At 40.1% G+C, this 25,010-nt stretch overlaps 1 protein-coding gene across 10 annotated transcripts in view; it reads left to right on the top strand.

The window, feature by feature from the left end:
* Positions 1-24,808, top strand: part of LOC105495194 (receptor tyrosine kinase like orphan receptor 1) — a 410,216-nt gene extending 385,408 nt beyond the window's left edge. For 9 of the 10 annotated variants that reach the window (XM_011764483.3, XM_011764488.3, XM_011764487.3 and 6 more), the window contains 2 exons: positions 2,928-3,139; positions 20,762-24,795. In XM_011764483.3, coding sequence (XP_011762785.1) covers positions 2,928-3,139; positions 20,762-22,189 — 1,640 coding nt within the window. In that variant the 3' untranslated portion in view covers positions 22,190-24,795. Of the gene's footprint in view, positions 1-2,927; positions 3,140-20,761 lie in introns of all 10 variants that reach the window. The other variant, XM_011764482.3, reaches the window with a different exon arrangement.
* Positions 24,809-25,010: the final 202 nt, after the last annotated feature.

Here is a 25,010-nt window from a genome sequence, read left to right as displayed (position 1 = left end):
TTCCAGCACAAAACTTTTATCTGTGAATCCCCCTCTAGTCTAAGGGTAAAGGGTAAACATTGAGTGGTAACTGGTACTAGAATAGATTTGTTGCCTACAGCAATTCTGTGAAGTAAGTATTACTCCCATTTTACAGATGAGTTTGCTTGGAGTGGTTAAGGGCCTACTGAAGGTCACGTAGATAATGAAAAAGGCTTTATTCAGAGGTTTCTGTCTCCATACCCTGTGGCAGACAGTCTTCTACTCAAGTGATTCCTTTCTATCTATAGGCATGTAGACACAATCATTACTGGTGCACCTAGCACTGACTAGAATGGCCTCCAGTGATGCCTGGGATACATATTTACCTGTAACAGTGTATAAAGCAGGGATTTTCTGTAATCCCAGCACTTTGGGAGGCCGTGGCAGGCGGATCACGAGGTCAAGAGATAGAGACCATCCTGGCCAACATGGTGAAACCCCATCTCTACTAAAAATACAAAAATTAACTGGGCATGGTGGTGCGTGCCTGGAGTCCCAGCTACTCAGGGGGCTGAGGCAGGAGAAAGGCAAGTGAATTGCTTGAACCTGGGAGGCAGAGGTTGCAGTGAGCCGAGATTGTGCCACTGCACTCCAGCCTTGGGACAGAGCAAGACTCCGTCTCAAAAAAAAAAAAAAAGCAGGATTTCAAAAGTATCACATTTGGCAAAGCTTCAGTGTTATTCTCTTCCTTTCAGATCACCCTCACCCTTCCTACCTCCATGAAACAAGAGGAACTATACTAGGAGAAAATAGGGGCAAAATTCTCCAATTATTGGCAGTGAAGTGTAGTAGCTAGAATGGTGGGCAAAAAGCAAGACCTACGATGGAACCCCCAGATTTTGACTTACTAGCTGCATGTCCTTGGGCAACTAACTTACTTAACCACTCTGTCTTCCAGCATCTTCACCTATAAAAATGAGGATAAGGATGTCATCTACTTTATAGAGTTGACTATGACATAAAATGAGTTTATGAAAAGCACCTGGTCCATAGTAATAATAGCTAATATAATTTTGCACCAGTAGAAAATATTTGATAAATATTAAAATTGGGTTTTTGTTTGTTTGTTTGTTTGTTTTTTGAGACGGTCTCACTCTGTCACTCAGGCTGGAGTGCAGTGGTGCAATCACAGCTCACTGCAGCCTCAACCTTCTGGGCTCAGGTAATCCTTCTGCCTCAGCCTCTCAAGTAGCCAGGACTACAGACACTCACCACCATGCCTGGCTAATTTTTGAAATTTTTTGTAGAGGCGGGGTTTCTCCATGGTGCCTAGGCTGGTCTCCAATTCCTAGGCTCAAGCAATCTGCCTGCCTTGGCCTCCCAAAGTGCTGGAATTACAGGCATGACCCACTGTACCCAGCCTAAAATTCTTATTATTTTTATTCTACTCTGTAACCAGATTTAACCCCTCTCGAGTCTCTTCTGAGAGCTAACTCGCAGGGCACAGTCTCAACACCAGGTTTTGGTATTCCTTTCAAATAACTGATATGCCATATCTCACCTGCCGAACAGTTCCCAAACAAGGCGTGTACGAGTAAAAACTACATATGGTTTATTCTCATTTACATGTACCAGGGTAACTCATCATTTAAAGGAACTTTTTGGGCCTTTTCATCACTCTTTTTATACTTCCAGTTTAGCATTTTCAGGACATGTAATTATCTTTCTTCTATTTTTCTTACCAGACGATGAGCTCCTTAAGGGCAGAGGACATGTCATACTTAATTTTATATTCCTAGTACCTACAATAGTGCCTGGCATGCGGTAGCTTTTGTTTATTGACTTACTGAATGAGTGGAAGGATAATTGAATGAATGCATGGTTAATTCTTTGTAAGGTAAATAATAATCTCTGAATTTTGCGTCAATTTGAGTTGTCACACTTTGAGTTTTCTTAAAGATAGCTGATCTTGGTTATCAGGGCATGGCATTATGTAACCCCTCTAATTACCATCCCATAATTCTGTGTTTGTTTTACCAGTCAAATAATTCATTAACCACAATATATGCCTAAGTATTTGGTTTCAATGATCAGGCTCAAACTGATAAAAAGAAAAGTATGTCTCATGTTCTACACATATTATATTCTTTTCCAAGCAATGGGATATAAGATTTCAAAAATATACTTCAAAATGTTAGCTCTCATAATTATTGGGCTCATATGAAACCATTTAAGAATTCTGGGGTTTCAATAAAGTGTCAGGTTATACAGTGCTGCCATGCTGGAAGGAATTATAGACACCAACCAAAACAGACACTTCACTTTTGCAGAGGTAAAAAAATGAGGCCCAGAGACGTGAATGTTTTGTTTAAGGTCACACAGCTGATCAAAGATCAAACTGACCCTGACTTCAGGCCCCCATATTCTCAGGCCAGTGGCTTTTTGGACACTGAGACTAGGAATCCTTAGTAATGTTTATTCTGGAAGATGCAGGATTGGCCCCATAAGTCCAAACCAGCCAAGACAAGGTCATGATTTCTAGAACACCATCTTGTGGGGGCTGATCTGGGCTGGCAGCCAGTGGAAGAAGAGTCCTGTGGTCCACATTAAGGCTCTTGGATGTATACAGTCCATTCACATGGCATTTAACTTTTAAGGTGTTAGAGAAATGCGGGTCTGCCACTAAAGAGAGGCAACATCAGAGGGGCACCCACACACATACAAAGTCTTCATAATGTCCCTCTGCAGTTTTTAAACATTTGAACTTTAAACTTTTAAACTTCAATAAATTATGTTGAAGGTTTGATGGAAACAAATGGTAATAAGCAATGGATTCCTTTTTTCTCACAGTGGATTTGTGTGTATAGAAGAATAGAAGAGGTGGTTCATTTTAAACTTTGCAATGTAATATTATACATGTTACTTTAAAGAGTATAACTTTGGCTCTTTTTCATTTCTGCACCCAGATTCAAAGGATTCCAAGGAGAAGAATAAAATGGAAATCTTGTACATACTCGTGCCAAGTGTTGCCATTCCCCTGGCCATTGCTTTACTCTTCTTCTTCATTTGTGTCTGTCGCAATAACCAGAAGTCATCATCACCACCAGTCCAGAGGCAACCAAAACACGTCAGAGGTCAAAATGTAGAGATGTCAATGCTGAATGCATATAAACCCAAGGTAATGTTAGCAGTACAGAGCTGCATTTGTTCCATGGGTTTCAAGTTAAAACAACATTTTATAACCCTCCCAAGCTTAGAAATCGAATGATATGGAATCAGAGTTTTATAAGTGCTAAGGTTCATTTAACCAAATGCAAAGATGAACTATCTCCCTCTATCTTTTCCCAAGACGCTGTCATCAGTATGTCTACTTCAGTGTTGGGCCAGCCATATCACTACCTTGTCATAGAGTTGTTGGGCTAGAGGTGATCCCTAAGAAATCATCCTGGCCAGCCCGTCAGGACTCAGACAAACTTCACTGTCAAGAAATCCTTTTTGTTGCATAATGTGCAAATAGTTAAAACCACTATACTATATACTTAAAAATTATTAAGACAGTAAATTTTGTTGTGTTTTTTACCACAATTTAAAAAAAATCCTTTGTATGCCTTGCATCCCTTTTTCTTTGGCTTAAGTGTATTTTAAGAGAAATGTTGTCCTTCCAATAGTCTTTGAATGCTGTTTTATGACAACTAACCTTAGCCTTCTCCACTTTGAGCTAAATCAACCCCTTCCCTTTTGCTTTTCATCTACATCTTTCAACGTTTGAGTTGCTCAAGGTCCTGGCAAGGAACCCAGGGTCACTGGCCCTTACCCTAAATGGAGCCCCTGCACTGCATCTTGGAACTAAAACACAACAGAGTCTTTCTTTCAGGAAAGCCAGCACCATAACCCCAGGCCTCTCAGCAAAAAGATTTCATTTAAATAATTTAAGACTCTTGCATCTAAAAGCCTGGTTTTTTTCTAATTATTCCAATTCCATAAGAACATTCATTCATCCATTCAACAAATATTTATCTTCCCTGTGGACTAGTAACCGTATTATTCTTTTGACCCTCATAAAAAGGAGAAGCATCACTTTTAATAAAATTTTAGGAAAAAAAAAGTCTTCACACTCAAATTAACTAATCCTCTTATCTAATAAATGGAGTAGCATAATTGGGCTGACACAGAGCCCTCTTTTTTTTTTTTTTTTTTTTTTTTGCTTTACTGTTTAGATTTTTTTTACTTAAAAAGTCTTGAAAATATTTTTGCTATTATAAAGTAATATTTATTGATAGGATTTGGAATTCCTTACATGCTAAATATTCAGCGTCTATATTCTGTATTCAGCAAAACCACTGTTCTCTTGCTGAGTGTGAATTTTTATCATTAAAAAAAAATCTACAGATCCTGAAGACCATAGAGTTCACACAGTAGCCCGGAGGATGGGCAGAGGTGGGGATTCAACTCTTTTGACATCCCACTTTCTAGCTAACTGATTTACATATATTATAGCATTTTATATAATATCACATTTAATCCTTACTACTTAGTGCTACTATAAAAGTAGTGGAAGCAAATGGACAGGGGTTAATATTGCTGCACATTCACCTAGTTGACCTGGCAGATACTTTTACCTAACTCATGACTTCAAGCTTCTAGTGCAAGAGTAATTGTTCCATGAGACTCTTTCCCTTTCATTTCTGTTGGTAAATGTGGAGAAGTCTTAGAAACACCAGAACTGTGGGTGGGGGAGAGACCTAGATCAGTTTGGCTACAGCAGACAGCAGTTTGGTGCAGTAGCCACCATCCTGGAAAGATGTACTCCTCATTGCCAGGGCAGGAACCCTGGAAGAATCATTTTCATTTTTAGAAATTATCAATTTTGTGGGTTAGCCGTAATCTGCAATTTAATTCTATTTTTAGTGGAGCTTTGTTTTATATCACATGGTGTCCAACAGAGATCCCAGAAAGCTTTGTGGCATAAATAGAAAAAAAGCTAATATATATATCGATGAATACAAACTGTCAAAAACAATACCAGGAGCTTTTACATCCATTATCACAATTAATCCTCACAGCTACTATATAAGGCAGGTATTATTATTACTATTGTACAACCAGAGTAGTTGAGACACAAACAGACTAAGTAACTTGGCAAGGTCCAAGAGCTAGTTATTAGAGGCAACAAAATGTGAATACAGGATTTTTCACCTTTTCTAAATAGAGCCGGCCCTAGCTCTTGCAGAATCTGTGATAACTTTTTCACAGAACAGATCAAGTGGGGAAGGAGGAGAGAGGGTTAGGAAAGCAACTGAATGTGATCCCATTTGGTCAGTTTGTGCTGCAGAGTAACCACAGGCATTCTCCTGGCTTCTGACAAATCTTTAAGGGGCCTGCATGGCAGTCACTGAATGATGTAGTCCTAGCCCTTCCAGGGACATGTACAATTTGGCTAGAGCAATAATAGTTCCCCATCCTTCATGGTCAAAGAGACAAATGTAAAATATACTGGCATGAGTTTTCCCAGAGACTAGGTGAAGTAAACATTGTTTTCATAGTTTCTGGATCATTTCTGAGGTGTGCCTTGCTAAATCTCCCAGTGTCAAGATTTGTCCAATATGAGGCTTAGAGCTTAGCCTTCAACTGTTCACAAACACTCCTGAACCAGAGAAGTAGAAATGGCTTAAATATTTGAATGGGTTGGGGAGGGGAAAGGAAACAACAAAAACAAATGCTAATTTTTTTTTCTGACCCTTCTAAGGGACTTGGCCCCGATCAAATTTGAGTTATTCAATTGTTTGTTTTGGTTCTTACAGAGTGCCTTTCCTGGAAAAAGCACAAAGGACTTTGTAGACCTTAAAGAAAATTCCTAAATGTAAACAGAAAATCTCTAAAACTGCTTTGCAAGGTCACTGACACATAAATATTACATGTACCTATAAAATCTAAAAGGAAAGGACACACATAAGAAAGAAAGAAAAAAAAGTCCTGAAAACAAACACTCCACCAGAGCACAATCAAAAGAATCTTTGGAGGTGAGGATGAAAAAGGAATGAAGGATAGAAGCCAGTCTTCCCTAGCCCTATTCTTTTTTCCCCTTGGCCAATTCAAAAGTCAGAGACTCTAGGGTTCTTATTTATCCAAATGAATATGCCCTTCAGGGTTCAGACTCTCTGCTTCCATCTCTCTTCACTTGCTGAGCTGCTAAAATTCTCCTGAGTGTGCTCCTGTGGGAGATTAGAAACCAATACCCTCGAGAGAGGACAATAGGGAACTGCCGAGAGACTGGCTGACGAGGCCCAGCTTGGGTCCCCAGAGAGGTAGGATGATGCAGTTTGAAGTAAAAGCTTTTGATGAGCCATGAGTTTCCTTCTGATCTGTGGGCAAAGGAAGCCAGTGGACCAGAGAGGCACCTTAATGCCGAAGAGTCAGGAAGATGGAGATGCCCTGGATCCCCCGCCAGCTGCTCTGTGACTCTGAGAAGCCATCTAGCCTTTTGTAGTTCAATTTTCTCAGCTGTTCAGAGGAAGAAGTAGACTGAGCTCAAGGAGAAGACTGTTTATTTTCCTGTTATTTTGTTTAGCCAAAGATTTGAAGCCATTCAGTCCTCTAATGAGTACTGTAGTGATGCCTAAACTAAGCAGGATTGTTCTATATTGCATTACAAATTTTACAATCTGAGTGAGGTTACTTTTTCTTCTTTTAGTACTGCAGAAACTGAACCTTCTCAGAGGAGCCTGGAAACTCTAAATTCCCTTCTCTATTTCTTTTCCTTTGCTTCTCCTTCCCTGGCCCCTACATCCTCTGCCAGGTATGACTCGAAAACAGCATTCTGTAAGCTTGCTTGGGTAAGGGAGAGAAGCTGTGGTATGTGCTACTGTGGGAACAGGGAGGGGGCAGAGTCTCCCCTTCAAGAACAGGATGGGCCCCATTCAGCCCAGGCCTCCTGGCTTCTCACCTACATGGAGATTAGGCAGGCAGAGAGGTTAAAAGATGGAGGAGTCTGGTGGGGGAGTGGTGGGCACAGTTGCTCACACCTGTAACCTCAGCATTTGAGGAGACCAAGGTGGACAGATTGCTTGAGCCCAGGAGTTCAAGACCAGCCTGGGCAACATGGGGAAATCCCATCTCTACAAATGCACACACACACACACACACGCACACACGCACAATTAGCCAGGCGTAATGGTGCACCCCTGTACATGGAGCTACTCGGGAGGCTCAGGTGGGAGGATTACTTGAGCCTGGGAAGTTGAGGCTGCAGTGAGCTGAGATCATGCCACTGCACTCCAGCCTAGACAACAGAGTGAGACTCATGTCAAAAAAAGAAAAAAAAGATGGAGGAGTCTGAGAATAGGGGCGAGGAAGAGTCAAGGCAGGCCAGGGGTGTGAGATGCAGCCAAGCCTGGACAACCCCCATGAGTCAAACTCCTGGAGCTCCTGGCTGATGTAAGGAACATTGCAGGGGAAAGAAAGCAGGACTGGCCCAGCTTTCCAAAGCTGATGGCTGTGTTTTACTTCTCAATTTACCCTCATCTCTTGCCAGCTTCTCTGCTTTTTCACTTCCAGACAATTCATCTCTCCGTTCTCCTTTCCAGCCAAAGTAGTTGCTGAATATATTGAAATTTGATTACATTCTCTGGCCCTGTCCCTTTTGCCAGCAACACGCTTCCATCTAAAAGCCCTGCTGGAGTCTGGCTACCCTTTTTAATTCCCTGTTCTTACCAAATATCACCACACTTCATGCTAAAATATCCTCAATAACTTTTCCACTCACTCCTTAAAGCCATTGTCTCCCAACACTTCTGAGCTCACCATTCTATTAACATGGGCCTCTTGGGAATCACCAGTGATGTTATTTAATCCAGTGACCTTTGCCAAGTCTTCACCCCCTTTAATTTCTCTGGGAGCCTTTGATATTCTTAACCACCATCCTGAAATATTTTTTCTTTCTCCTTGGCTTTCCTCATATCTCCTTCCCACGCTTCCTTCACTAGTTCTTTTAATTCCCTTAATGGGAGCATCCTCGGACATTCTTTTCCTCTCTCATTCTCTTGTGCTGATTTCATCCTCCGGTGTTGCTCTAGCTCCCCCTTGAGTGTGATGATTTCCCAACCTGGAAGGCGCAATTTCAAGTTTAAAATTCTTGCCACCAAAATCCTGCCACCCAAAAGTCCATACTATCAGGGCCTAAGTTACCTTTCCAGCCACGCTTTTCTCTTAGTTTATTTCTGGAAAGCAGTCGGATACACTTCAAAGAGCAAGAGTGTAGAGATAAGGAAATATGATGACAAATCTTGGCTCCGCTGTCAACTGGCCACAAGATCTTAAGCAAATAACTTCTCTGAACCTTTTATTTTCTCATCCATAAATCAAGGATATGAATAGTACTTAAAGGGATATTTTTTACACTTCAAGATAGAGTGTCTGGCACCTCACAGGTACTTAATAGTTAGAAATTACTATTATTGTTGTTATAACTGATGAGTACAGATCTTTTTTTTAACTTTTATTTTAAGTTCAGGGGTACAAGTGCAGGTTTGTTACCTAGGTAAGCTTGTGTCATGGGGGTTTGTTGTCAGATTATTTCATCACCCAGGTATTAAGCCCAGTGCTCATTAGTTATTTTTCCTGATCCTCTCCTCCTCCCAAGCTCCACCCTCTTAAAGGCCCCAGGGTGTGTTGTTCCCTTCTGTGTGTCTAAGAGAACAACATTTAGCCCTCACTTAAAAGTGAGAACATGCGGTACTTGGTTTTCTGTTCCTGTGTTACTTTAGTAAGGATAATGGTCTCCAGCTCCATTCATGTCCCTGCAAAGGACATGATCTCATTCTTTTTTGTGTCGATGTAGTATTCCATGGAGTATATTATATGTACCACATTTTCTTTCTCCAGGCTATCATTGATGGGCATTTAGGTTAATTCCATGTCTTTGCTGTTGTGAATAGTGCTGCAGTGAACATACACGCGCATGTGTCCTTATAACAGAATGATTTATATTCCTTTGGGTATATACCCAGGATTTAAATTGCTAGGTCAGATGGTATTTCTGTCTTTAGGTCTTTTATTTCTCCCACAATGGCTGAACTAATTTACACTCCCATCAATAGTATATAAGCATTCCTTTTGCTCTGCAACCTCGCCAGCATCTGTTGTTTTTTGACCTTTTAATAATGGCCATTCTGACTGGTGTGAGATGGTACCTCACTGTGGTTTTGATTTGCATTTCTCTAATAATCAGTGAGCGTGATCTTTTTTTCATATGTTTGTTGGCCACACATATGTCTTCTTTTGAAAAGTGTCTGTTCATGTCCTTTTTATGCAGTTGTTTTTTCTTATAAATTTCTTTAAGTTCCTTAGAAATGCTGGATATTAGACTTTTGTTGGATGCATAGTTCGCAAAATTTTTCTCCCATTCTGTAAGCTGTCTGTTACTCTGTTGATAGTTTCTTTTGCTGTACAGAAATTCTTTAATTAGATCCCATTTGTCAATTTTTGCTCTTGTTGTGATTGCTTTTGGTATCTGCATCATGAAATCCTTGCCTGTGCCTATATCCTGAATGGTATTGCCTACGTTGTCTTCCAGGATTTTTATAATTTCAGGTTTTACTTTTCCTTCTTTCTTTTTTTTTTTTTTTTTTTTTTTTTTTAAGATGGAGTCTCACTTTGTCACCCAGGCTAAAGTGAAGTGGTGTGATCTCAGCTCACTGCAACCTCCACCTCCTGGATTTAAGCAATTCTCATGCCTCAGCCTCCTGAGTAGCTGGGACTACAGGCATGCACCACCACTCCTGGCTAATTTTTGTCTTTCTTTGCAGAGATGAGGTTTCACCATATTGCCCAGGCTGGTCTCAAACTCCTGACCTCAAGTGGTTGACCTGCCTTGGCCTCCCAAAGTGCTGGGATTACAGGCATGAGCCACTAGGGTTTTATATTTAGGTCTTTAATCCATCTTGAATTAATTTTTGTGCATAGTGTAAGGAAAGGGTCCAGTTTCAATCTTCTGCATATAGCTAGCCAGTTATCCCAGCACCATTTATTTTACTAGGGAATCCTTTCCCCATTGCTTGCTTTGTCAAAGATCAGGTGGTTGAGGTGTGCAATCTTATTTCTGAGTTCTCTATTATGTTCCCTTGGCCTATGTGTCTGTTTCTCCACCAGTACCATGCTCTTTTGGTTACTGTAGCCCTGTAGTATAGTTTGAAGTCAGGCAGTATGATGCCTCAAGCTTTGTTCTTTTTTCTTAGGATTGCCTTGGCTATTTGGGCTTTTTGGTTCAAGATCAATTTTAAAATAGTTTTCTCTAGTTCTGTGAAGAATATCAATGATAGTTGAATAGGAATAGCATTTAATCTAATGCTTTGGGCAGTATGGTATTGTATTTTAATGATACTGATTTTTCCTATCTATGAGCACGGAATGTTTTTTCATTTGTTTGTGTCATCTCTGATTTCTTTGAGCAGTGTTTTGACTACAGATCTTTTAATGAAGCAAATGCTGTGCATACATAGGATACTGTGGGTTGGGGAGGAAGCTATAGGATCCAGCAATGCACAGCCTTAACTGGGGTGAGGACACAGGCAAGAGAATCCCAGCAAAGATTATAGAGGTAGCTCTTTCGACAGTTCTTGTATTCCTTGTGTCCATCCTGTTAGCATACATTCTCCTGCCCTAGATAAAATCCATCAGGGTGGAGAAGGTCTGATAGCGAGGGCTAGAAGGCTGCCCAGTACATAACCTCAGCTTAAACCAATGTCTATAGAAACTCTACTTCTGGGAAAAACAAGTCCTATAAATGAATATATTATAAATTGGCATCATAAATGGACTAAAGTACTTCATTATCTCAATAGAATCTTTATAATAATCCTATGAAGTAGGTACTAATTTAAGTCTGATTTTTAGGGTGAGAAAACTGAGGCAGACTCAGAGTTGGCCCAAAGTCACACAATTACTAAGTGACAGAGCCAAAACTTGAACCCAGGTCTGCTCAGGTGCAGAGCCCAGTGCTCTACTCTACTATTTCCCTCTACTGCCTTGATTTTCAGGCTGACTGAAATATATGAGCCCAAGTTATGAGCACGTGATGGCTCAAGCTGACATTAAAATTACTGGCATCTGTTCTATTTCCAGGCAGAACAGAACCTCTCCCATTGGCATTATAAAGTAACTCCACCACAGAATCAACCCTGCTCACCACCAAACATTCAAGCTAACTATCAGAAAGTTACGTTATAGAGAAAAGAAATGCTTCTGAAGTTAAATCATTTCCAGAGAAGGGTAGCAGAACTCCGAGCAACTGTGGCAAAATATTGGTTGAAACTGCCTCTAGGATTTGATTGCATAAGCCAGAAGGCACTTAATTCAGCTGTAGTCTTTGAAAATGTCCATAACCTCCCAAAACAAAATGGCTGTGGCCTCTAAGCTTTTAAAATGTAATCATTTCCATTTATGAGTAGAGTCAATTGTTTTATAATTCTAGCACTGTTTACCTAAAAACCAGTAAAATGCACAAGAAAGGAAAATAGGTTTTGGAGTCCAGCAGATCCATATCAACAGCCAAGTCCAGATTCTAAGAAATCTTACATTTATATACTCTCCAGGGCTCTCAAGCCCAATTCAGGTGAAGGTTGCCACGGACAGGTTTTGTTCATCTATCCCAGTCAACTAGTAGAGACAACTGAGCATCAACAGAGTGAGGTCTAACTCAAAAACCAGAGAGCTCTTACACCTTGAGCATTTCACTTTTGCATCAATGGTCCTCATACTTTTAAAATGTAGAGTCCTTTGAGGATCCGATGGAAACTGCCTCCTCTTCCCAGAAAGCTCTGCAACTTTGGTGTCAGACATACCTGGATTTGAATCTTGGCATCACCACTTAATAGTTGTGCTTCTTTAGGCAAGCTACTTAACCACTGAATGCCATAATGTCTTTATCCATAAAACGGGGGCAGTCATAATATGAATCTCACAGGATTGTGACGAGGATTAAATGGGTTGATGCATTAAGCACTTTATGTCAGAGAGCAGAGAAGGGAGTGTAGTGTGGTCATTAGCAAGGCAGGCTCTGGTGTCTGATTTGACCACCTGCCAGCTGTGAGACCACTTAACTGACCTGTTCTTTGGTTTTTCCATCTGTAAAACAGGTATGAGTCATAGTTGCCAATCTCATGGGGTTAGTGTGAGGATGAAAGGAGCTAATATGTCTAAAGTACTTACAGCCTAACATATAAGCATTCAAAAAATCATAGCCATTATTAGGATCTCAGTGTCTCACACATGGCAGATACTTAATACGTGGTAGGTATTGTTAAATTCAGATTACAGATATCTAGGATAGGAGCTGTGTCTTCTCTATTCATGGTTCTTTCATGGTCCCTCATATAGTAGTCTGTATGTACACTCTTCAGTATATTGTATATACAGTATCAATTGACTGACTGAGGCAACCAGCTGTTAAAATATATCCTAAATGATTGGCTCTAAATTGAAACTAAAGGAAACTGGTGATATGGTCCAAGCTATAGAAAGACTTATATTTCAAAACCTTGACATATAATCTCAGAGAAAACTGTGCTTCCAAAGAGAAAAAGGACCTGGGATAGCTCTCCTATTACCAAAAATACTCCTCTAATTTCAGCAGGGCCAGGGTCTGCTCATCATTCCTCTGATGGGGTATATTAGTCTGTTTTCACACTGCTGATGCAGACATACCTGAGAATGGAAAGAAAAAGAGGTTTAATGGACTTACAGTTCCACATGGCTGGGGAGGCCTCACAATCATGGCAGAAGGCAAGGAGGACCAAGTCACATTTTATGTGGATGGCAGCAGGCAAAGAGAGAGCTTGTTCAGGGAAACTCCCTGTTATATAACCATCAGATCTCATGACTTGCTCACTATCACAAGAACAGCATGGGAAAGACCTGCCCCCATGATTCAATAACCTCCCACTGGGTCCCTCCCACAACATATGGGAATTCAAGATGAGATTTGGGTGGGGACACTGCCAAACCATATCATTCGACTCCTGGTCCCTTTCAAATCTCATTTCCTTATATTTCAAAACCAATCATGCCCTCCCAAAAGTCCCCCAAAGTCTCAACTCATTTCAGCATTAACTCAAAAGTCCACAGTCTGAAGTCTCATCCAAACAAGGCAAGTCCCTTCTGCCTATGAGCCTGTAAAATCAAAAGCAAGTTAGTTACTTCCCAGATACAATGGGGGTACAGGCATTGGGTAAATACAGCCATTCCAAATGGGAGAAATTGGCCAAAACAAAGGGGCTACAGGCCCCATGCAATTCCAAAATCCAGCATGGCAGTCAAATCTCAAAGCTCCAAAATGATCTCCTTTGACTCCATATCTCACATCCAGGTCACTCTGATGCAAGCAGTGCATCAGACACCTCTGCCCCTGTGGCTTTGCAGAGTATAGTCCCCCTCCTGGCTGCTTTCATGGGCTGGTGTTGAGTGTCTGAGACTTTTCCAGGCCCACAGTGCAAGCTGTTGGTGGGTCTACCATTCTGGGGTCTGGAGGACAGTGGCCCTCTTCTCACAGGTCCACTAGGCAGTGCCCCAGTAGGGACTTGGTATGGGAGCTTCGACCCCACATTTCTCTTCTACACTGCCCTAGCAGAGGTTCTCCATGAGGGCCTCACCCCTGCAGCAAACTTCTGCCTGGGCATCCAGGCATTTCCATACATCCTCTGAAATCTAGGTGGAGATTCCCAAACCTCAATTCTTGACTTCTGTGCACCCGCAGGCTCAACACCTCATGGAAGCTTTCAAGCCTTGGGATTTCCACCCTCTGAAGCCACAGCACAAGCTGTACCTTGACCCCTTTTAGTCACAGCTGGAGTGGCTGGGACACAGGGCACTAAGTACCTAGACTGCAAACAGCAGAGGGACCCTGGGCCTAGCCCACAAAATGATTTTCTCCTCCTAAACCTCTGGGTGATGGGAGGGGCTGCCGTGAAGACCTCTGACATACCCTGGAGACATTTTCCCCATTGTCTTGGTGATTAACATTTGGCTCCTCATTACCTATGCAAATTTCGGCAGCCAGCTTGAATTTCTTCTCAGAAAATGGGATTTTATTTTCTGTCGCATTGTCAGGCTGCAAATATTCCAAGCTTTTGTGCTCTGTTTTCCTTTTAAAACTGAATGCCTTTAACAGCACCCAAATCACCTCTTGAATGCTTTGCTGCTTAGAAATTTCTTCCACCAGGTACCCTAAATCATCTCTCTCAAGTTCAAAGTTCCACAGATTTCTAGGGCAGGGGAAAAATGCCACCAGTCTCTTTGCTAAAACATAACAAGAGTCACCTTTGCTTCAACAAGTTCCTCATCTCCATCTGAGACCACCTCTGCCTGGATTTCATTGTGCTTATCATTATCAGCATTTTGGTCAAAGCCATTCAACAAGTCTCCAGGGAGTTCCAAACTTTCCCACATTTTCCTGTCTTCTGCTAAGTCCTCCAAACTGTTCCAACCTCTGCCTGTTACCCAGTTTCAAAGTCACTTCCACATTTTCAGGTGTCTTTTCAGCAGTGCCCCAGTCTACTGGTACCAATTTATTATATTAGTTCATTTTCACACTGCTGATAAAGACACACCTGAGACTGGGAAGAAAAAGAGACTTAATGGACTTACAGTTCCACATGGCTGGGGAGGCCTCACAATCATGGCAGAAGGCAAGGGGGACCAAGTCACATCTTACATGGATGGCAGCAGGCAAAGAGAGAGCTTGTGCAGGGAAACTCCCCCTTATAGAACCATCAGATCTCATGAGACTTATTCACTATCACAAGAACAGCATGGGAAAGCTCTGCCTCCATGACTCAATTACCTCCCACCAGGTCCCTCCCACAACATGTGGGAATTCAAAATGAGATGTGACTGGGGACACAGACAAACCATATCATGAGGCAAGCACAAATGCCATGTAAATCTGCTATTCTTCTGTAGACACTTGTGTCCAGCTAGAATCAGCTTCAAAAGAATAGCATAGATTTGAAAAAGGGTAGCAGTCAGTCTTGGGACATTAGAACATGGGTAATGAACTGGCCTTGAGTGAAAGGGACCACAGTGGGAGGTTTGGAGCTGACTTATGAATATGGGTCCTGTTTCAGCACCTACTATTGTTAAAGCCCCCTTTCTGTCCCAGAGAACCATCCTGGGCTCGATTCCCTCCACCCTAATGTAGCTCGGTTTTTTATCTGTGTGTCTACTTCAAGTTGAACTCAAAAGTAGAACAATCATATGACATTATGTTCAAGGCAAAAAGTGACAGAGCAGGCTTCGTGTTGCATACAAATGTTGGTGGCCATCACAAAATCCTCACCTCATATCCTATGGTAATCACTTCCGTAAAGTAAGCAGGAAATAGGTTAGTAGTAGGCTGCTTCACCAGGAGTCATTTCAAATGTATTGTCACCTAAGGTATAACTTCCAAAGATGGAAAGAGATAAAGCCACTGAGTCAGCCCTCTTAATCCGTCTACAGCCACCAAGGTAATTACAGTTTTTAAAAACTCTACTCATAATTCATTGCTTTCATATCTAAAGTTAAGAGATCTAAAAGTTCTCCCACATCCCCACTTAGTAGTCATCACTAAGGTGAAAAAAGCCACCAGTATCAGCCTGGTCTCTTTTATCAGCAGTTTAGAAAGTACTACAATTTTCCCATCTGACTCACATCTAAATGACCCGCATCTAAAATGTTTTTCCTTCATTTTCCTTCTGTAAGGAGCTCATTTAAACTCTAATACTGTTGCTTTTCAAAAATTTCTAAAGAAAGAAGCATCTTGGAACAATGTATTAACTTCTGCATCAACTTTTATTTTATATAATAATTTTATATAATTTTTTAAAGGCAGATGTGTGTTTACTTTGAGAAATAAAAATGTTAACATTGAAACTGAAAGCCTGTTTCAGTTTTAAGGTACTTAATTGCCTTACAGCATATAATAAACCGAGGCCATCTTGTCCTTCAACTAATGGAGGGAGTGATAAAGAGATAGGAGCCCGGGACCCTATTCATTCCAGTTTTCCTTTGTACTTGGTTTACTTTGGCACCATGCCTTATGTGTATTTTACACTTCTTTACATTTTGTACATCCCTGTATGACAAATACTTGTCAAACAAAAACTAAACAGATTTATAACCCCTTAACTTGAAATGAGCCAAAATTGAACTGCCAAAACTTTATGACTTCATTTTCTTTCATAGTTTTCCACTACATTGGTTCAAACAGACAAACCCCACTTGAGGTCAAGCAGAGGTCATTTCACTTTCATTACTAAAATATAATTTACAATATGCCAGACCTAAACAAGTTTAGCCTAAAGGGTTTGTATAATGTAAACCATCTGTTCCTCAACAATACAGCTAATTTCCTGCCGTCACCGTACAGTCTACTGACTGCTTCTTTAAGAGTTTTTATGATTTTTTAACTAGTTCAGGATTTATGTAAAATTTGAAAATGAGTCTACAGTTAGGACTCATTTGTACCAGGTAACTTGAGCACCTTAAAAATGCAAATCACTGTGGAAATTGTTCCCCTGAAACCAAGCTAGGAGCATTTTTTTTTCTGGGCACTTCTTTGCTGGCAGCTGCACAGGTGTTCGAAGGGAAGATGTTGTGGACTCTGCCATTTTAGAAGATTTCCATGTCTCTTGGCAAAGCAAACCCCCCAAATTTAGTTTTCAGTAGCTCTAGTAAATGACTCCTTGGAGAAGACTTGGGATTATATGCTATATGGCCCATTGGATATTGGTGAGATAGGACAAGATATACTTCGGGGTAAAATCTACTTTCTTTCATGTGTCTGAACAGGGAGAAAGAACAATTATAATTCCATAGAGTGACCACATACTGAAGGCCAACCTCCTAGCCCTGCAAGGTGGCAGGCCTCAGGCTGAGCCTCCAGAGACATTCGGCTTCAATCTGGGATTGCTGGCCAGCAGGCTTCTCTGGTTTCAAACAGAATGCTGTGGCCCAAAACAGAGAGCCTTGGAGTTGCAAGTGTGGCTGTTTCGGCTCTCCTGAAAATTCTTGATACTTTCTTTAGCCCCTTTCTCCATCTGTAAAATGGCAAAATTAAGCGTTCTTTTTCCAAAGGCAAATATATGAGAACATATGTGCTTACCTCAGTGGAGGGGAATGCAGCTGGTCTTAGCCACGAAGCCCCAAGGCCATGTGTAGGGCTGGTGCCAAGGTCCTGTCCACCTCTTCCTCTTTTCCCACCTCCAGAAGTTTGACTGGCTTACTTCCTTTTCCCATCTGCTACCATCCACTTTTCTACATGAATTCTTGTTGCCTTCACCTTCATTCACATCTCAGAGGAGCCAGCCACAGGCCACTCAACTTCTCACCTACCCTCAAGCTCCAAAACAAATTCTCTGTCATTTTTAAAGCTTTTTTTTTTTTTTTTTAACTAACAACTGCAGGAGAACAGAGAAAGATTAACAGGAAGAAATTTAAATACTCTGGAACTACTTAAGGCTTAAATGGATCTAAATTATTTGCATTACTTTACTTCATGGATGACTTTCCTAATAAGGACAATAAGAATGATTTAAAGAGCACTTATTAGGTGGCAATTACGTTCATACATCATTGTATTTAATTTCTATTGCAACCGCGCAAGCTAGATAGTACATTATTTCATAGATATGGAAACAGAGGTTCAGAAAAGTTAAGAAATTTACCCAAGGTCAGTGATTAATATTATAGGGCCTATGCCACAGGATCATGGTGTTAAATAAGTTAATATTTGCTAAGTGCTTAGAACAGTAACTGGCACAAAGTAAGTGCTATGTATTAACTATTATTAATAGAAAGCAGCAGATTCAAGACGCAAACCCAAATTTATAGGAGTCCAAAGATCACTTGGTTTGAATTATACCATACTGCCTATGGATTTGTTTCAAGCAGTGAAGGAGGAGAGGGTATTGGGTTTCTAACTCCTCATTATACCAGTCTAATATTCCATGAGTTTACTTCCTAATTCCCATTTTCCACAAAGAAGTTTCAGTACTCAGTCCCTTAAATTTCTCTATCTCCAAAAGCCTAGAGATCTTATTTTTGTCAAAAAGTAAGTGATATCTACTGTGCCATTCAGGGGACCTTCACCTAAACTGGATTTATTTACATCATTAGGAAAAGTTCTGATGGAAATCTCCAATCTTAACATCATGCAGGAAAAATTCACTTTGGGTTACTCTTGCCAGCAAAAGTAAAATCTTCCGAGCGCTACAAGACAAAAAAGTAGGGTTGGCTCGACTGGTTACCTTTCTCATTACCCACACCTTGCTCTCTCAAAGGAATTCCACGAGCTCCCACAAGAATACAGACCCTAAAAGCAAAAGGAATAATGGTGGATGGACTTGTAATTGCAAAAGATATTTCCTAGTTCAGTAAGATGGGAAGATTTCCCTGGTTTTTTTTAAAAATTAATTAATTTTGAGCATTGTTAATATTTTCACCTGGTTGAAAAATTTCAAAGCATAAAAAAGCATGAAGTGAAAAATCTCTTACTTCTGCCCCCTTTTTCTAGTTCCTACTTCCATACCCCCAATAATCACTGCTATCTATTTCCCAAGTATCCTTTTATAGTTTCTTTATGCTTATACAAAGAAATATATTTCATGTGTTATTTTTCTCCTTCTCTCTTACACAAAAGCAGCACCCAGCATTAACTGTTCTGTTGCTTTTTATTTTTAGCTGAGCAAAGGATTTTGTAGACCTTTCCATACCAGTACATAGGAAACGTCCTCATTCTTTTTTTACAAATGTAGAATATTCTATTTACTAGCTCCACCGTAATTGATTTAATGTGTTCTCTATGGGGACAGGGAGGTCATTTGTAATATTTTGCTGTTACAATCAATACTATATTGAATAGAACTAGATCAATAAGCTTTAATTTGCTGAAAATTTAAAGCAACACATTACCATTACTTTCTGTACAAGTAAACTTTCTAAAACTCATTTCCAAATATAAACCTCACAAAGTCTGCTTTGATGAACAAATGAGACCAATTTATAATGAGACAGATTATTTGCATAGAATAATTAATGTTCTAAAATCCCCAATCCCAATTTGTCCTTTTAAGTGGGTATTTTGCTGCAAGTTTATTTACACTTACAATTAGGTTAGTGGGCATTTTGCCCTGGAAAATATCAGCCTAGAACAAATCTAATTACCATGAATTCTAAATTAGCAGAGTTTGGATAAGAGAATTTTTTAACCAAATTTTCTAAACTGTTGTTTTAAACTCTGTGCAGAGAGCTCTGGATTTCATATGTATTTCAACATTGTCAGTTTCGATTAGAATTTTCAGGGTAGTATTCTTTTTAAAAAAATAAGGATTTCAAGGATGGGGATTATTTGAAAATCAGTTGTATGTAAAATGCATTGTTTTTATTACTTTCTTTTCTAACAAATTAAATGAAACATCAGACTAAATTTGAGGTATATTTTAAAATAGTAAAAACATATGACATTATAGACATTTACTTGCCAAGATCAAATGTCATGATTCAATACGTATTTTCATTGTGAGCTAGATGCCTTCACCTGTCTGTCTTAAGGTCAATTAACAAAGAACCCACTTGAGAAGCCCTAGGGATATACGTTGGTATGAAGGGCAGTGCTTCCAGTAAGATTTCCCTTGAAATCTGGTTGTGAGGACAAAATATGTGCATAAAAAGAACAGAAACATCAAGTTGATGATAATAACAAAAGGTTAAATAGTACTTATCATGGGCCAGACATAGGTCTGAGTATTTTACAAACATTAACTCATAGGTCTGAGTGCTTTACAAACATTAACTCATTAAAAGTTTGCAATAACATGGTAAGTACAATTATTATCATCCCATTTTATAGATGAAGGAATTGAGGCACGAAGTTAAACGTTGTATCCGGGGTCACACAGCTGGTAAGTAGAGAAGGCAGGATTCCGACTCAGACTGTCTGGCTATGGAGGCCACGTGTGTAACCAGCCACCACACTGCTTTGTGTGTGTGGTGGCATTCACAGTAAAGGCAAAAGATTCTAGCAAAGAAATGACCATAGTGGTCAGGGAAGGTTTTGCAGGAAGTGGGGCCTGAAACAGAATTTTTAGAAAAGAAAAGATTTAATCAATGGAGAGGACCACATTTCAGACCTTCCCATCTCTATTGTGAGTACTTCAGAAGGACAATCTTTTGTTTTGGTTTCTCTTTTAGCACAATAAATATTCTAAGAATGGCAGAACATTGGAGAAACAAAAGTATTACGCAACAATGTAAATGGTTTCGGGGGTGGACATTGAGAAAACCTGTTTAACTAAAGAAGTAGCAAGGGATCATGTCAGGAAAGTGAGTTAGGACCAGATTACAAATGCTCTTGAGTACCAGGCCGTAGCCTCTGCGGTAGTGTTTCTGACACCCTAATCTTCACAGAAACCACTGGGGTCTTGCTGATTCAGTAGGTCTGAGGTGGGCCCAAGAGTCTGCATTTGCAGTAAGTTTGGGTGATGCTGATGCTGCTGGTCCCCAGACCACAGTTTGAGTGCCAAGACTCTAGACAACAGCAAGAAACCATTTCGGGGCTGGGTTGAGGGAAGGGGATAGGGTAGTGATGGAAAGTTGCCTATGGCACCTCCCCTGAGTTGCAGCCAACAATTTGAAAGATATACAGACCTACAATATTTTATTTAATTTGTTTATAGAACCTTTTTCTATATGCCCCATCCCTCCTTTCGGATGCAAAGCTGTCTTGCCTGAAGAAATGTTTTAAACCACCTTTTTCCTCTCTTTCATACAGAGCAAGGCTAAAGAGCTGCCTCTTTCTGCTGTACGCTTTATGGAAGAATTGGGTGAATGTGCCTTTGGAAAAATCTATAAAGGCCATCTCTATCTCCCAGGCATGGACCATGCTCAGCTGGTTGCTATCAAGACCTTGAAAGATTATAACAATCCCCAGCAATGGACAGAATTTCAACAGGAAGCCTCCCTAATGGCAGAACTGCACCACCCCAATATTGTCTGCCTGCTAGGTGCCGTCACTCAGGAACAACCTGTGTGCATGCTTTTTGAGTATATGAATCAGGGGGATCTCCATGAGTTCCTCATCATGCGATCCCCACACTCTGATGTTGGCTGCAGTAGTGATGAAGATGGGACTGTGAAATCCAGCCTGGACCATGGAGATTTTCTGCACATTGCAATTCAGATTGCAGCCGGCATGGAATACCTGTCTAGTCACTTCTTTGTCCACAAGGATCTTGCAGCTCGCAATATTTTAATCGGAGAGCAACTTCATGTAAAAATTTCAGACTTGGGGCTTTCCAGAGAAATTTACTCCGCTGATTACTACAGGGTCCAGAGTAAGTCCTTGCTGCCCATTCGCTGGATGCCGCCTGAAGCCATCATGTATGGCAAATTCTCTTCCGATTCAGATATCTGGTCCTTTGGGGTTGTCCTGTGGGAGATTTTCAGTTTTGGACTCCAGCCATATTATGGATTCAGTAACCAGGAAGTGATTGAGATGGTGAGAAAACGGCAGCTCTTACCATGCTCTGAAGACTGCCCACCCAGAATGTACAGCCTCATGACAGAGTGCTGGAATGAGATTCCTTCCAGGAGACCAAGATTTAAAGATATTCACGTCCGGCTTCGGTCCTGGGAGGGACTGTCAAGTCACACCAGCTCTACTACTCCTTCGGGGGGAAATGCCACCACACAGACAACCTCCCTCAGTGCCAGCCCAGTGAGTAATCTCAGTAACCCCAGATATCCTAATTACATATTCCCGAGCCAGGGTATTACACCACAGGGCCAGATTGCTGGTTTCATTGGCCCGCCAATACCTCAGAACCAGCGATTCATTCCCATCAATGGATACCCAATACCTCCTGGATATGCAGCGTTTCCAGCTGCCCACTACCAGCCAACAGGTCCTCCCAGAGTGATTCAGCACTGCCCGCCTCCCAAGAGTCGGTCCCCAAGCAGTGCCAGTGGGTCGACTAGCACTGGCCATGTGACTAGCTTGCCCTCATCAGGATCCAATCAGGAAGCAAATATTCCTTTACTACCACACATGTCAATTCCAAATCATCCTGGTGGAATGGGTATCACCGTTTTTGGCAACAAATCTCAAAAACCGTACAAAATTGATGCAAAGCAAGCATCTTTGCTAGGAGATGCCAATATTCATGGACACACCGAATCTATGATTTCTGCAGAACTGTAAAATGCACAACTTTTGTAAATGTGGTATACAGGACAAACTAGACGGCCGCAGAAAAGATTTATATTCAAATGTTTCTATTAAAGTAAGGTTCTCATTTAGCAGACATCGCAACAAGTATCTTCTGTGAAGTTTGACTGTGTCTTACCAAGCAGGACAGACACTAGGCCAGAAAAAAAAAAACATTGTGGGATGTACACTCCATTGGAGTGCATGACATGGCATTGGGATTGGAACATGTGGTTTCAAGTACTGAAAACTGCACACCAGTGAAGAGAAAAAGAACCTTGTGATTAAATATAAAACCAAAAGTCAAATGGTGCTTTGTGTTTTAGCCTTCAGTCACCATGACTGGTCTCTCCCCCAGATGTATATATGCCATAGCATTTGTCTACCTGCTGTCTTTTCTTCAGGACAGATGTTCAGGAATTATATTGATTCGATTTAGACTCTGCGCATGTTCTTACGGAAATGATGTTCAGAATCAATGAAGAAACTTCAGGCCAAATTTGAAACCCTGGAGGGAAATGAGCCATAAGACAAGTATAAGAAGCCCTGAAGCCTTCTATGTCGTTGGGCTTCTTTGAGAAGGTGTAGAGTGTGCCTTTTTGTGAATCCTCCTCTGATCATGAGGGTCTTTCCCAGATTTTCTCACAGTGTGCTTACACTGCCCTTGGAATAACACAGGGCATCAGACCATAAAAAGGCTAGATGTGGGTGCTAGAATTGATTGTTGGTTGATAGTTCACTTTGCTGGATTAGGAATGAGGCGCCAAAGGAAGCACAGCCAGGAAAATGGCCCCACAGCCTAGATCAGTTTCTGTGGGAAAGGAAAAAGAGTTCCCATGGGGACAGCCCCCAAAGGAGTTTTCTGGAACCGGTAACACTGAAAAATAAGTGTGTGGCTACAGATGAGCACACCCACCCCTTGCAACTCCCTGTTTACAAGTTGTCCGAGGCATTGGGGTGCTTATGGTCAATGGACTCTAGGGAAGTAGGAAACTCCATCATGATACCAATGTCTAGTAATTTTTAAGTTTCTCTCCCTTTTTTTCTGTGCTGGTAATGATCACAGATTTGATTCCCGCCCCAAGAATTACAACAATTTATTCATACAGTTAGTTGAAATCCAAAGGCAATTAATTCTATTTTGAAAAATATGATGGTCTTCCTAAAAAACAAGTACTGAGTTCTCATTTCAAAAGTTACCAAGAACTGAATTCTTTAAACTAGCAAACAGAAGCGACATGACCATTTTTGCCTTAGTGGGAGGTTTCAGATGTGCAGCTTGTGGCATTTACCTGCCAACCATCTTTTGCCAAGTTTAGAATTCTTACGCGTTTCAAGTTCTATATAGAAAGTAATTTTACTTTTGATTTTTTTCTTGTTAAAAAAAACCCTCCTTTGTTCTAAGAACAGTGTCTCAAAGTCTCATTTTTACTTTAAAGGTATAAGAGACTTGTAAAGAGACTTACAGGATATAAAAGTAATTCCCGGAAATGATATTTGATGAGGAGAATATAAGAGAATTAAAAACACATTGATGTTTTCATTTTTACAAAATACAACTTGCATGAGAAATCAAGAAAATATGTTTACCAAAATGCATTGCAATTTTCCCAAACCTGAGTCTTCAAATAACAAACATGAACTTACAGGTACTGTGAACTCGAAGAATTGGCTATATCCAGATTTCTGGGAGATAAATTAAGACCTATTTTTGTGGCATAAATAAGCTGATTCAGAAGTTACGTTTCTTAACTTTAGGTAGAGGAGAATATTTGTATCCTTTTGTTGCTATGCAACTGTTTAATGATGAAGCTTCAAACCACAATTTTGTATATCATATGACAATCAATTGTTTTCCAAGAATATTTATTATTTTAAGTACACAATTTCAGTGAATCTGAGTTTTTCTAGAAGTCCCTTAAAGGGAAATTAGCATTCCATGAGCCAGTAAAATACCTACTCTGGTAAAACATTATTATGGTTAAAAAGTAAATTCAAGTTAGTTTTTTATAAAGAACTATAACATTTATTGTAAACATTTTATAATAACTGAAAACATTAAAGTGAGCAAATGAAATTTCAAAACCACTTGTAATAATGTATTTTATAATCGCACTGTGATACTATATAACACAGTCTCTTTTGTATTAAAATAGTATTTTTTTCACAAACTGAAAAATATCTTTTCCTTTGCTGACAGTGTTTTGTAAGATGACTTTGTTTTCAGATCTTTTTCTCTTTTTTTGCACAAAACTATGCTTATGGTTTGTGTCACAGAAGTGAAAATATATCTTTGCATTTTTATATCTGGTCTGTTTTTCTTGTTTCCTTTGTTTTTAACTTGATATAGATTTTCTTCAAATATATAACGGCAATTTTCAGATATCTCACCCTACCATATCTTTCCTTATTTTCACTGCATGCATTTAATCACTGTATTACTTAATGTTTGATTTGTTATTATGGGCATTTCAAATAGACAAACATTGAATTGTAATGACAAAAAGGCTATTTTATATTAAGGATATATGCATTTGTATTTCACACACCAGAGATGATATTAAACACTGATTATTTTATGCTGCTGTTTATTAAAAATGTTTACTATAAAATATTATTTCCTGAATATTGCTGTCATAGAGGTATTTGGGAATTTTAATATTTACATTTTATAGAAAGAGAAATCACAATTCCTCTTTGCTGTTATTTCATTAATTTTTTTTTCAGTAGGCTTTTAAAACAGACTTGGGCATTATTTTGCTAACAACCATAGGTGGAGAGGGGAATCCTAATGATTTCATAACTGAATACTATC

Source organism: Macaca nemestrina, chromosome 1, assembly GCF_043159975.1.
Source record: "Macaca nemestrina isolate mMacNem1 chromosome 1, mMacNem.hap1, whole genome shotgun sequence".
In the NCBI taxonomy this organism is placed as follows: domain Eukaryota; kingdom Metazoa; phylum Chordata; class Mammalia; order Primates; family Cercopithecidae; genus Macaca; species Macaca nemestrina.
The sequence above is the reverse complement of the archived record's forward strand: the minus strand, read 5'-3'. Positions and strand labels throughout refer to the sequence as shown.